Consider the following 13,423-nt stretch of genomic DNA (forward strand, 5'->3'; position numbering starts at 1 on the left):
ATAATAGGTAAACTAATTTACCTGTTAGGAGTTTGTAACAATTATTCATGACTGGTTAATATTTATCTTTTTTTAGCTGATACTCTCTATGGGTAGTGCTTTCTAATTAAATTATAACTACCAAAAACGATACAGTTTTGTAAAAATGAAAATCGTCAGCATTTATTTTTTTATACTTTTGAAAAGTTTCTACGACTCTGAATATTTTAAAATAATAAAAGATATAAATTATTCACTAATTTGAATGATTTTTATTTTGAAGGGAAAATCTCACCAAATTGGAGGTTTTTAAAATGATATAATATTTTTCTTCAAAATACTCTCTATAAATAAAAAATCGACGCACCAAGAAGGAGTTGTCCGATTGAAACGAAAAGTGGTGGAGTTAACATGTCTTATATACTAGTGAATTGGTATTTAATATTTATAGTGGTAGTTACACCACAGACCAAAGAATCGTCGCTGGAACCAAAGTAAATATATAGTTGACGCCAAGTAAATATGGCAAAATTCCTGTTTAACGGGTTTTAGGTCAGTTCCCTTTCACAACAATACCTCATTTTAAGAAAGCTCTTAAATTATTTTCTTAAAGTTATGGTTTTTGGACAATATAGGTGTTTGAAGTTTGCTTTTATTCCCGAGATAAACTGTAGCCGCGACCTTGAATTTACTGAAAGAATAAAAAAAGAGAGAGATTTAAATTTCACTTACTATTCAAGTAAGATATTACTTGTTTCAAATATATATTTTTCTCATACGCTGAATCACCAAGCTGACCATAGCCAAACTCGTTGGTTTCGAAACATATTTATTGCAATAATAATAATAAGTCAAAATTCGATTGACTTGAAATTTCAAAGTTTCCAGCAGCAATTGCTTTGAGGTAAAAAGTGAGCGAAATAGTATAAAATATTAATTTCAAAACACTTCTATTAGCCTCTTCGTTGAAGTACATTACTCTAAGTGCATATGGAATTAAATATTCAATAGTTTAGACGATGAAACTTACTCACTATCCTTAAATAAATGTTCGCCAGTATCGACTGTAAGGAACTGGGTGGTTTCATAGGGACGTTCACCACGCACTTATTGTTATAACATAATCAGACATCCGCTCTTGTGTTAAGCATCTAATGATGGGAAAAATATGAATTCGTTATCCTTATTACATGCTTTAGCTTTTAGCTTTCGAAGATCGTGTGCTCGATTCTCATTGGCTGTGCCCATAGTCCAGTTACTATAACAACAAAAAAGGGTGATTCTTCGTAAAAATTAATACCCAAGATATTTTTTGACAAAAAGCTTTGTTATGTTATTATAAATTCCCCTTGCTCCTTTTTGAGGGAAATCGGGGCTTGCTTGGAGGTTTGCAATATCTCTCTATTTCAAGACCAGTAATAGTAGCTTGAGTATTATTTTTACGAAAAGGATGTTTTTTCTCAAAATAATACCCAAGATATTTTTTGACAAAAAGCTTTGTTATGTTATTATAAATTCCCCTTGCTCCTTTTTGAGGGAAATCGGGGCTTGCTTGGAGGTTTGCAATATCTCTCTATTTCAAGACCAGTAATAGTAGCTTGAGTATTATTTTTACGAAAAGGATGTTTTTTCTCAAAATAATACCCAAGATATTTTTTGACAAAAAGCTTTGTTATGTTATTATAAATTCCCCTTGCTCCTTTTTGAGGGAAATCGGGGCTTGCTTGGAGGTTTGCAATATCTCTCTATTTCAAGACCAGTAATAGTAGCTTGAGTATTATTTTTACGAAAAGGATGTTTTTTCTCAAAATTAATACCCAAGATATTTTTGACAAAAAGCTTTGCTATGTTATCATAAATGATACTTAAAAATTCCTCTCCTCCCCTCTGTACGCATGCTCCTTTTTTGAGGGAAATGGGGGTTATCTGATGAGAGGGGGCATTAAATATCCTTCATGCAGACAAGCGAGGCATTGCTTCCGATGTATTCTTTGTAAACTGAATTGAACGAGACCATTCACGAAACGATTGGACTAATAGTGTAGAAAAAGAAGTACAATAAGCGTCTTCAAGAAATACAAATTTGTACTCAAATCTATATACGTATCTGAAATTACTGTCTAAGCAAATGAAACATTATTTCCTATATTTTTTTTTTACTACGAATCAAATTAGACTCTAAGTTAGCCTATGGAGCAAATAGTCCAAAATTTGCAAATGTTTTTATGTCGATACTATACTATATCAAACAATGGTATGCTATGGGATAAACATGGCTTTATTTGAAAATGTTAAACTAAACTGGCTACGGAATATGTTATTTAAATGTGTAGGTAATATTAACGCATAGATATTTAAAAAATGCAGTTGCTTGAGGTACAGTAAATGCAAGAGAAAATGTAGTGTCGAAAAAAAAAACTCATTTTAATCATCTCGTAACTGTGCTTGGCGATAAGAGCTCCCTTGAGTTGTCACTTAAAACTGAATAATAATAGGAGATTTTAGCTCAGAACATTCTTATTTTACAAAAATTTCGGTCATAAATATTTTGCCAATATTTTTGTTTGCTCGTTCACTTAAGTTAACGAAGCTGATAAACAATTCCTAAGAGTCAAGAAAAGTTCATGGAAAGTAATTTTTTTAAGTTCAAGCTAATCCATCACTGTCAATGAGATAACGAAGAACAGTACATAACTATCAATGGCATTGTTGTCTGCCAACACATTAAGACAAAAAAAAATGCACATTATTTAAACTCAGTATTGAGTATCAGATGTACGGAAATAATATACATTTCAGGGAGAACTGGTGTCACGAAAAATTAAAAAGGAGAGCCATTGCAACATCTTATGGGGTGATTAAATTATTCGATCATACATGTTGAGGTATCCAATAATCAGAAAATGGGAAATTTAAATACATAACATGCATTTTCCAGGTGTATATTAGTACTTAGTTCTTGGATTTTGTATGAGAAGTTTTGTATGAGAAGTATGAGAAGTTTTAGATCGCCTCAATGCTTAATGCGATAAAAAAATATATACATTTTTTTCTTAGCTCACCAATACTTAAAAGCATATTTGAACCAAATAATTTACAGCAATATATATGTATTTAATGCCATAGTCACCTGAGTTATTTAAAATTCTATTTCATAAACCAAAAGAGAAACCTGAAAACATAAATTAAGCTACATCTTAAATATTCTATAAAAATATCTTGCTGAAATCGGTAGAAGTTGGCAACTATTAAATGAGCTTTATGAAGCTCCTTATAAAACATTAACATTGGAAACAAAGAAAAGATAAAAATTAGAGCAACAACAAAAGCACCCAATTAGAAATTTCTAGAAGCAAATTGTTAAATGGTTTACCATATCCGTACAGAATAGTCAAATAACCATAAATAAGATGGTACTAAAACTATTAACTGTGAAGAAAAAACTTTTTATTAATTACTTTCATCTAATACGGTTAGACAACCAGAATTATATCGCACCAACTGGGCCCACCAAATGAAGCCACTTAAATCCTTTCAACTGAGTACATGTTATGACACAGCGGACTAATCTGTCAGTCTCATGATCGAGTCCCAGGGTTGACACCACAATATTTCCTCGATTCCCTTCAACACATGAAGAGTTTCCATCATACTGCACTCCCCCATTTGCGACCCTGGACTATTAAAATACGATACTTTCACTCACGCATATATGGGAGCTTCATAAAGCTACTTAACACAAAAATATCTATTATTTCAAATCTCTTAAGATAAGTGGAACAACCAGATAAACTAAGTAAACTACATTCTCCAATGTCAAGTGATTTTTTTTACCGTTTTGAAACAATGCTGGTTATAAATTGTTGAGAAATCGTGTAGTTTTGCATTCATGTTTTTTTACCATACTAATTGTAAACTGTATCAAAACTGTAAAGGTAAAAAATGTTCTTTACCATACATTTTATGGTTAATAAGATGAACAGACTACTGCTAGTTATTTTACCATGATTTTCGAATAAAAATTCTAACAGTGTATTGAAACCTAAGAGCCTTACACGAAATACTTATTCGTTTTCCTTCCTTTCAGTTCACTAAATATTTCTTTTCAATAACAATTTCTTCTCTGTTGAAAATGCTTATGGTTCCCATATGAAAGCATGTTTTACAGGTTTATAATTGCTAATTCATATGCCTTTGAAGATATGACATTTTAGTATAAAAATAATTATATTTTTTGGTGTACAAAAGAACACTAGAATTAGTTTTTATAATTATTTCCTTTTTATATTTTTGTGTTCTGTTGAAAACGCTTATGGTTCCCATATGAAAGCATGTTTTACAGGTTTATAATTGCTAATTCATATGCTTTTGAAGATATGACATTTTAGTATAAAAATAATTATATTTTTTGGTGTAAAAAAGAACACTAGAATTATTTTTTATAATTATTTCCTTTTTATATTTTTGTGTTCTGTTGAAAACGCTTATGGTTCCCATATGAAAGCATGTTTTACAGGTTTACAATTTCTAATTCATATGCTTTTGAAGATATGACATTTTAGTATGAAAATAATTATATTTTTTAGTGTACAAAAGAACACTCAAATAATTTTTTGAAGATATTAAAAACAACCAAAGAAACAAATTATTTCAGTAGAAAAATCTATCATTATCAATGTCAAAAATCAAATTTTCTATAAACTTTGTTTTCATTTATTTAAAGTATTTATCAAATTAAGCTATAAATCTCTCATAAATTTCCTATCTGAATAGGGTCGTTGAAAATTTAAATTTTGAAAGCAAAATGCAGGAGTAACATTTAAACCATCATTCTCTCGTTTAAATCAGTAACTGCCTCATCAAAAGAGACCTGTATGCAGGTATAATATGAAGCTGTTATTGAATTATAGTTTGTAATCGGTGAAATCAACCAGACATAAAATATAGGTTCATGAGGAACAAAATAGGATATTCAGAGATTTCCACTAATTGCCAAACAAGTTAACTCCGCTCGTCATCATTTCCATTTGCAATAACAGGAATTTCTCTTACAATTACATCGATTTACGACGAGAGAGTACAATTCAACTTACAGGAAGTTAAATTAAACTATTGAATAGCATTCCCATTACAATGATAGCTATCCAGTGTAATGAACTGAAATAATTAATATTTGTGTCACAAATATAATTATATACTTCATGCATGCAAAGTTGGATAATTTGTTAATTTATTTAATTCGTGTGACGTTACGTGTGCAGTTTTTTTTAGGTACTGCAGTTGATAATATATATTTTATTAACGTTAGTAAAAGGTTTTATTAACTGCGTTTGAGTTGCAAGTACTTAGAACCCATATAATAAGATACAAATGCAAAGAAAACAAAGAAAAAAATAAAAAGGGAAAATATTTTTTAAGGAACAATAAGAAAAAAACTATAAGAAAAAAACTATAAGAAATAACAAATTTAATTTAATTTTTTGAAAAATTTTATTTTAAATGTCAGAAAACAAAATAACAAAAAGATATAATGTCGCTGTCAGCTCTCACAATTAAATCCGCAAAATAGAGTGTTGTCTAATATCGTATCAATGTAAGCAAGACAAAATGTATCTATACAATAGTAAAAGGAGCGCCAAAAAAATCACAAATTTACATCTTAGTTATAAACAGATTTTCTTACAAGGACACTTACGAAGAAAAAATTTCTTTTTATTTGTCTATTTTTCACGAGTGAACATCTGAACAGAATGCCAAACCTCCACCAGTCTATTTTTTGATACCAATAAACGTTAATATTATGCAACATAAGTACTTTGAATTAAATAAAAATGCAATATTCTTCAAGTTATTTTATTTTTTATTACGAACACGACAGTGACAGGTTTTGTCATTAAAAAATACACAGACACACAATTTAAACCAAATTTTCCTTTATTAAGCAGCGATCAATTTTTTAAAAATGCAGGAGTAATAACAGCAACTGTGTAGAACAGCTTCTGCATGTTCAGAATAGTAAACTATAATATAGTGAAAGAATATATCTAAAGAATTTGAAAATTTTGGAAGATCTGAAGTCATGACATTTATCTAATATTTAATAAAGAATTATTTCTTCAAAATATGTGATAAATATATTTATATTGAAGGGATTAATAGTTCGGATAAAAAAACAGTCCCCATATCATTTTAAAAATATTCTAAAATGGAACGCACATTGGAAACAATACCTGTAAGTAGCATATTGTTCACCTGTAAATGTTGAGTTTATGACTGTTGGAAATACATGTAACAAATTAGTTACTTTCACAAAAATCACTGGGTTCAGAGGTCAATGAGAACAAGTAGTCATAATAATGCTCGTTAAAATACACAGCAGCTAAAAAAACGTAGAAAAAAGCAGTAAAATTTTGCATACAATAATGTTTATAATTAAACGGAAAATAGGTAGGAAATTCTTAGAATCTATAGCTTAAAACAATTTTTACCTATATACAATTCCATAATAATTTATCCAACATGCATGTTCAACTTCAGTAATGTCAAATATCATTAAAATATCATTTAAATTGAATCCAAAAAGTTCTGGATTTTCAAGAGAAATTGGAATTGAGTATTTACTACTTCTTTACTAAAAAAAGTTTTAAATTTCAAAGTTGTTGTAACTGTAATTCATTTACGTCACTTCGGTAGCCCGACGACCTGCACGTGAAGTCGAGAACTTTACAGTAGAACAGTTTAACGAGGACCAATACTGCACATCCTCGGTCCCTATGCAGACTGATCCAAGTGGTCACCCACCCGCACACTGACCGCAACCAGTGATGCTTGACTTCGGTGATCAACTGGGAACTGTGTCTTAACGATCAGTCCGCTGCGGGACTAAATTTTAAAGAGGGAGGAAAAGCTAGCTGTATTCTTCAAAGAATATGTTAAATTTTTGCGGCTACTAATGGGATTTGAAATAGATTTTCCAACGCAATGTTTTACTTTATTTTTCCGAGTATAACACTAATATGGGTCTAATAATGACCTTTTCTTTAACCCAAATAATAAGTTTTCGATATTTTCATATCAATCAGCGTTGACTGTTATCGTCAAAAAGTACAAAAATGAACATGCCCTGTAGTTATTAGTCGCCGAGCTGTCTCGCCGCTTCACCAAGCGTTCTGTAACGTAAAGGTAGAAAAATACTTACAACAAAAATGAATGCATCTTTCTTATGTTTCGCTCTAACTTGTTCTATTTCTTCTTCAACTTATAATAATGAATGACTTTGTAATGAGCAAGCAAGCCTGCATATGTATGTATAACAATAAAAGAAAGAAATGGAATAATATGTTTATTATTATTCAGAGAATGTGTATTCAGAGAAAGTACATTGTTGTGTCTTATTTAGCAATTTAAAATATCGTTTGCATTCATTAATTAGCATACTCGAGGTCATGACTATTAAAAATAAGTTATAAACATGATTATCAAAAATTAGTCAAAAATTTTTTTTTCCAGCCCCCTGTACATTAAGAGTAACAAACGTATATTTATAACAAGAAAAAAAAAATATTTCCGAAGCATGACAAAAACCATTATTGAGGTCAGAAAAAAACAAATGCTTGATTAAACGATTTAAAAGCCAGTTTACTTGCCTAATGAGTCTAAAATCTAAACTTTTGGTGTCAAAAACTAAAATAGGAAATTATTTTGATTAATTAATTAAATTAGACTCTAATGGCAAAAGACAACTTCTTTCTTACAATGGTAATCCTCCTCTTAAATGTTAGAATAAAGTTGCGTTCATTTGAAACACAACTCTACCATTCAAAAAGGTTCAATAATTTATGTTAAACATGGAAAAAAAATTGTTTATTGTTGTTTGTTTGTTGTCTGCAGAGATGCGAATGAAGTTATGTCTGTTTCTCTTTGTTATATGTAGATGTGATTCGGACAGAGAGGAGTTGCATAATTCGAGACATTGCTTATTACGATTTAATTGGGGCCGCCGACAACAGAGGGCGACACCAGAGAGAATGCTGAGTATACACAGACAAGGCTTAGAAATACAGCATGCACGAAAGCAGGTCAGAATTCTGAATTCAGCTGTTTCACAGTAAAATAATCGCTGATGGAGGTTGGTCGTTCTTAGAGGTTACCTCCATTAACTTCAAAATTGTTATACATGATTTTTCGCATACGATTTTATTTTTAGTCAGTGTCATTTTCTTGGAGCGGAAATGCCACTTGTGTTAGCGCCACAAAAACTTGAATAAACTTTAGTGTCAATAAAAATGATCCCTAAATATAATAATGCGCAAAAACAAATTTATCAATTAGAAAAGATCGAACTATTTCAAATAAATAATTACGTTTTAATTCTTTGTTTCAGTTTGCATTTAATTTCATATCATAAAAATTTTTCAGCATTAAAGTTTATTTGAAATGCTTAGTTTTTCTAAAATAGCTTTTATTTCCTGATTTAACTTTCAACTCTAAAAATAAAACAATGATGGCATCATCTGTAGTGCGCTCTGACTACAACATGTGGTTGTAGATCTCTTACAGAGATCATCAAATAGAGCTCTCTGAATCAAAGCCTCACAAAATTATTTTGATTTGAATACATTTTAATCTATGTATTTGTTTTGTTAACATTTTTTTGTTTTGATATTTTTTCGTGCTTCCTTAATTAACCTTTTCCGCATTATTTGGTGAGAAGAATTGCTCTATATCTGGGAGAGGTTTTGATGGTTTACCCTAAAAATTTTCCTAACGACAAAGTCTATGGATAAAAATCCGTGTCTCCTAAGAGTGGTTGTATTTAGAGGAGATCATAACATAGATGTGGTCTTACCTGGAGGTTTCACTCTAATTTTATTTATTTCGTTATTATAATTCTCTAACTTTTTTCGTCGTGTTTACTTTAGCTCAACAATACATTTGAAATGATATGTCGCACCTATATTAAATTTAAATACTTTTTTTGCGCTGTTTTAGAAACAAATTACATTTAAGTTCATTTTATGTATCACTCTTTTTAAACAATAGTATTTAAGACATTTTGAATTTCACACCTGAATATTATTAATATAAATTCTAAATAGTTAGAGTAATCGACCTTAATTATACAAATCAATTGGTTTACATAATTCGTTACCTATTTTAAACGTATACCTTAAATTACAAAATCAATTACTAAAATGTACTTTCTTTAAATAATTACACTTTATTTCTTACGGGTTTGAATTCTTTATCTTCAAAGTATGGGAGGTGCTAGAAATCTGAAAAATATTGTCCTACTACTAACATTAGGAGAGTGACCAAAAGTTTGAACTTCTTCATGTTATTTCATTTTTATCGTATTTCTCACATATCTCTGACAAAATTAAGAAAAATCAAAAAAAAATTTGCAATTTTTCAAAACATTTTCAAATTTTTTTATAACTGACTTATTTACAGATTAATAATTTTTATGAATGTTTAATAATTTTATTCGTTCATTTAAATTGTTATTGATAAATTTGTGATACTTTTTTGCTAAGTAGTTTTAATTGACAAAATTTAAAGCTTAAACTGAATCGGCCAAACAGATCTGGACAAATATTTCTTATTTATCTATTTATTTTTTATTTCATTACTTAAAAAGTGTCTGACTAATTTTACTAATTTTTTTTTCATTTCGTCGTTTTAAAATAAAATAATGAATAATCTATTATATTTACACTTTGATTTATCTTTGAATAAGCGATTTATCCAACTTTGTATTTTTAATAACATAGTTTCCTGTTTTAAGGGTCATTTATAATGTAATGGTTATTATGGAAGAACATTTAGTATTTGTTTTTAAATTTTAACATTTCATGTTTGTGATAAATTGGAAACTGTAAATAAACTTACTCATAGTATTTTTTAGTGCCTCGTCCACAAAGAAAACAATCTTCTTAGGTAACCACTAAAGGAGTAAAACGCCTTCCTGCAGTTACCTGAAATAAAACATCAAATTGAGAATAGCTTCAAAACATTATGCATCCGCCTATTGTTATACTCTCTAAATGATTACAAATTGCCTTTAATATTCTGCAAATTTTAAAAAGGCAGTAGTTTTTAAAATGTATTGTTTACCTATTTTAAATGTATGGCGATTGAAACTCTTAAAGAAAAGGAATTCATATCAAACCATATGTCTAATGCTCTTAAAAAGCCAAATTTCTCTAATTGTTCTACACTATTATTACTCAATCCTGTCTTACAGCTGAAAAAGAAGGTAATCGAAATATCTCTAACAAATTGATACACAAATCGCAATAAGTTATACATTTTTTTAATACAGTTAGTATTTCTTGATACGAAAGAAAAAGTACAAAACATTGTCTACTTCGCTTTGGTTGCAGAGATATAAACTATTGAAAACATTTGCTTAAGCAGAAAAAAAGTTAAAGAATTGCTGAAATTTCGTCAAATGTGCGATAATAGTACAATATGAAATGCACGTTTTGTTTTAGAAAAGATGAAATTTCTAACGAATTTTCGTTACAGTTCTAACTCTGAGAGTACGCAAAATTGCAGGATATGTCAGAGCGTGATTCCGTTTCAGATAAAGCCATTACCTCTTTACTCTGAAAAAGTCACTGGATGGTGTGAAATAAAGTCAGCGTTTATCACCGGTCGGTTTGTCTTCGAGGAGAGCACACCTGCGGGTCCTGTTCCCTGCACTCTTACTGCCAAACGGCATGATGAAGCATTTTTGACTAACCATGTCCTTCCAGCAGCGTCAGTGTGTGGATCGCGCAACATTGATGCAAAATGGCACTCTTCCCTCATTGCTACTACTGTAAGGGAACTGCAGAGTGCTCATTTCAGAGATGATAGGATCTTAATCAGCCATTTTCCAACAATTTTGCCACTATGTTCCCTCGACTTTAACCTGTGTGATTTATAAATTTGGGGTACCTGAAGAATTTTGTTTACTGCCGGTGGATTGAGAATCTTGCCGACTTGAAGGCAAGCATAACACACCACATCCTTCGCATCAGTGCAGATATCTTCCGATTTGTTGTGGAGCATGCCGTTTTACGCTTCCAATTAGAAGCGGAACGGTTGGAGGGCACATCGAACAACTTATGCCTCAATCATCAGTAAGATGTTTGTTCCATTAAGCTCTTTTTTCAGCATTATCACTGTTGTCGCTTTTAACACGTATTTTCGCTAATAAATATTTAGTAAACCCCTGAACTCTATTGTTTCCTTTTGGCTAACAACATTTCTGAACGTAATGAATCCATTTTTGGTCTTTCCCCTGAGATTACCCTTACTATGACAGCGCCATCCATCGGCTAATTCCTACGCCAAACAAAATTCCATTGCCTCATGATTTTACTGCTAAAATATCAGGTCATTCTGACGAGTAGTTTGAAAATTATCGATTTTTGAAATAGTAACTTTAATTATAACTACCCTGTATAATAAATAAAATATTTTTCAGGTCATCAAAATGCTTATTCTAGTTATTATTCTCTTTCTCGTGTGCTGGGGTCCACGCCTTATCATGCACGTCATCATCAAGCACGGTCTTAACTCCTTCACCGATCACATATACAATCTTCGAGTGGCCGCTTATCTGCTCTCTTTCGCACATTCCGCCATAAACCCAATCATATACGGCTTCATGTCCACCAATTTCAGAAAGATGATGCTTCAGTGCTGCAAAGACAGCATCTGCAATCTGACAACTTGCACAGTTTGCCGACACTCGAGCAGCTGCGTGATTGAAGAGCTGCCTGAAAGGCGCAATTTATCTGATTCGTATGAGTTCAGTACCCTTACAACAAGCACGAGGCGATCTCGACAAGCAAATTCCATCAATGTTGAAGATCAAAGATTTCGAAGGAGTGAAGAGCTATGGACAGCTGTTTAAAGTAAACAATTGAACATTGTTTCATATTGAGTATTACTCTTTTTAAAATGACTTTTTATCAACAGTAGAAATACTTTTCGTCTTCTTCATATTCCTTTTAGAAGATGCTGAAACTATTTTTTTAAATTATCATTTTCTTCCTTTTTCATTTCAAATCTCAAAAAATCTTCAAGATAAGAGCGTGAAATTTTGAATGTATTATAGTAATTTTATATTTTAGTTTGTCTTCAAAAAGCTGCTTAAAAAATTTTTTTCCTAAATGTTTTTTACAACTTTTATTAAACTTTTACATTTTGAAATTTTGAAATTTTTTTAAACACTATTAGTAAAAATTCCGACAAATTAGAATATAAACAGTGTTCTATTTAATAAAAAATTACACAAAAATTTTTTTGTTTCGATGCATCAAATTTTCAGTTTTAATATACATTCAAAACATTATTTTTTATTTGTAAACTAATTTAAAATTTGATAAAAACCTGATCTAATCATATACCAGAAAAAAATAATGAACATTTTTTTGTATGTCTTTTGTATGGAACACGTCTTTTTGTATGGAGCAGCCGTATAAAAAAATAAAATAATAAGGCTTTTCTTTCAGAAAAAAAATCCTTCAAGAATTTATCTCTGACTCCAAAATTTTTTTTTCCCATCTAATTTGATTTTACCAAATTAAAACATCTAAGGAAAAATTCTTCTTGCGTTAAATTTTCTCATTAGCATTTTGAAACAATTTTGCTCTTTATATTTTCATGCAATTCTTACTTATGGTTAGATTTTGAACTATTTCGGTCATGTAATTCCAATTATACGAATTCCAGACATTATTGATAATATTCCAATTAAAATTTTAAATAGATATTCTTTGAATACATGGTATCATAAGTTTGACTTCAATAATTTCAGCAACATTTTTTTTTTGTTGCTTTTATTGCTTTAGTCATAGTTTATACCACAGATAATGTTTTTACTTGTAACTAGTCGGTGGTTAGCTTTTATCCACCTTAATGTGATTGACGGGACTGGTTTACAGATTTGATGTACTTTTTTTAATGGTGTATTATAATGCACTTTTTTTTAATTTTCAAAGTGAATATTGAATAAATATCATTTATTGAATTTTTGCTAACCCTCAACATATTTAAAGTCGATTTGGTAACGCAAAAACTTCATTAGTTTCAAAACTTATTATGTTGACATGTTTGGTATGCTCGAAAACAGGCACTCATTCTCAAGATTCATTGCTCATAATGGAGAACAGGTTTGAAGATTTATAAACCGTCTATTTCTACACTTTGTTGGAATCTTAGGCATACATTTAACTTTAATAACGCCAAAATGTGTCCCACCAGTTACAGCAACTCATCTTTGATGCTCTGGAATCTTTTTTCATTCATATGAATGCCGATTTCACAATTAAACGACATGAGTTGCTTACCGCCTCTCATAACACCTAATTTGCTACTTTCGGCTACCACGTTTTCTCTTTTTTTTTTTTATTATTTTCATTTTCCATTTTTTCATTAACAACTTTGC

General features: G+C 30.3%; 1 protein-coding gene across 1 annotated transcript in view; it reads left to right on the forward strand.

Moving 5' to 3' along the window:
- The window catches only part of LOC107442043 (galanin receptor type 1), a 97,317-nt gene extending 84,924 nt beyond the window's left edge, over window positions 1-12,393 (forward strand). The window contains exons 6-7 of the mRNA XM_071183622.2: window positions 7,913-8,057; window positions 11,456-12,393. Of these exons, the coding sequence (XP_071039723.2) occupies window positions 7,913-8,057; window positions 11,456-11,887 (577 nt within the window). The 3' untranslated portion in view covers window positions 11,888-12,393. The remainder of the gene's footprint in view (window positions 1-7,912; window positions 8,058-11,455) is intronic.
- The last annotated feature ends 1,030 nt before the right edge of the window (window positions 12,394-13,423 follow it).

The sequence above is a fragment of the Parasteatoda tepidariorum genome, chromosome 7 (assembly GCF_982258835.1).
Source record: "Parasteatoda tepidariorum strain Cologne lab strain chromosome 7, Ptep-v5.0, whole genome shotgun sequence".
Taxonomy (NCBI): Eukaryota; Metazoa; Arthropoda; class Arachnida; order Araneae; family Theridiidae; genus Parasteatoda; species Parasteatoda tepidariorum.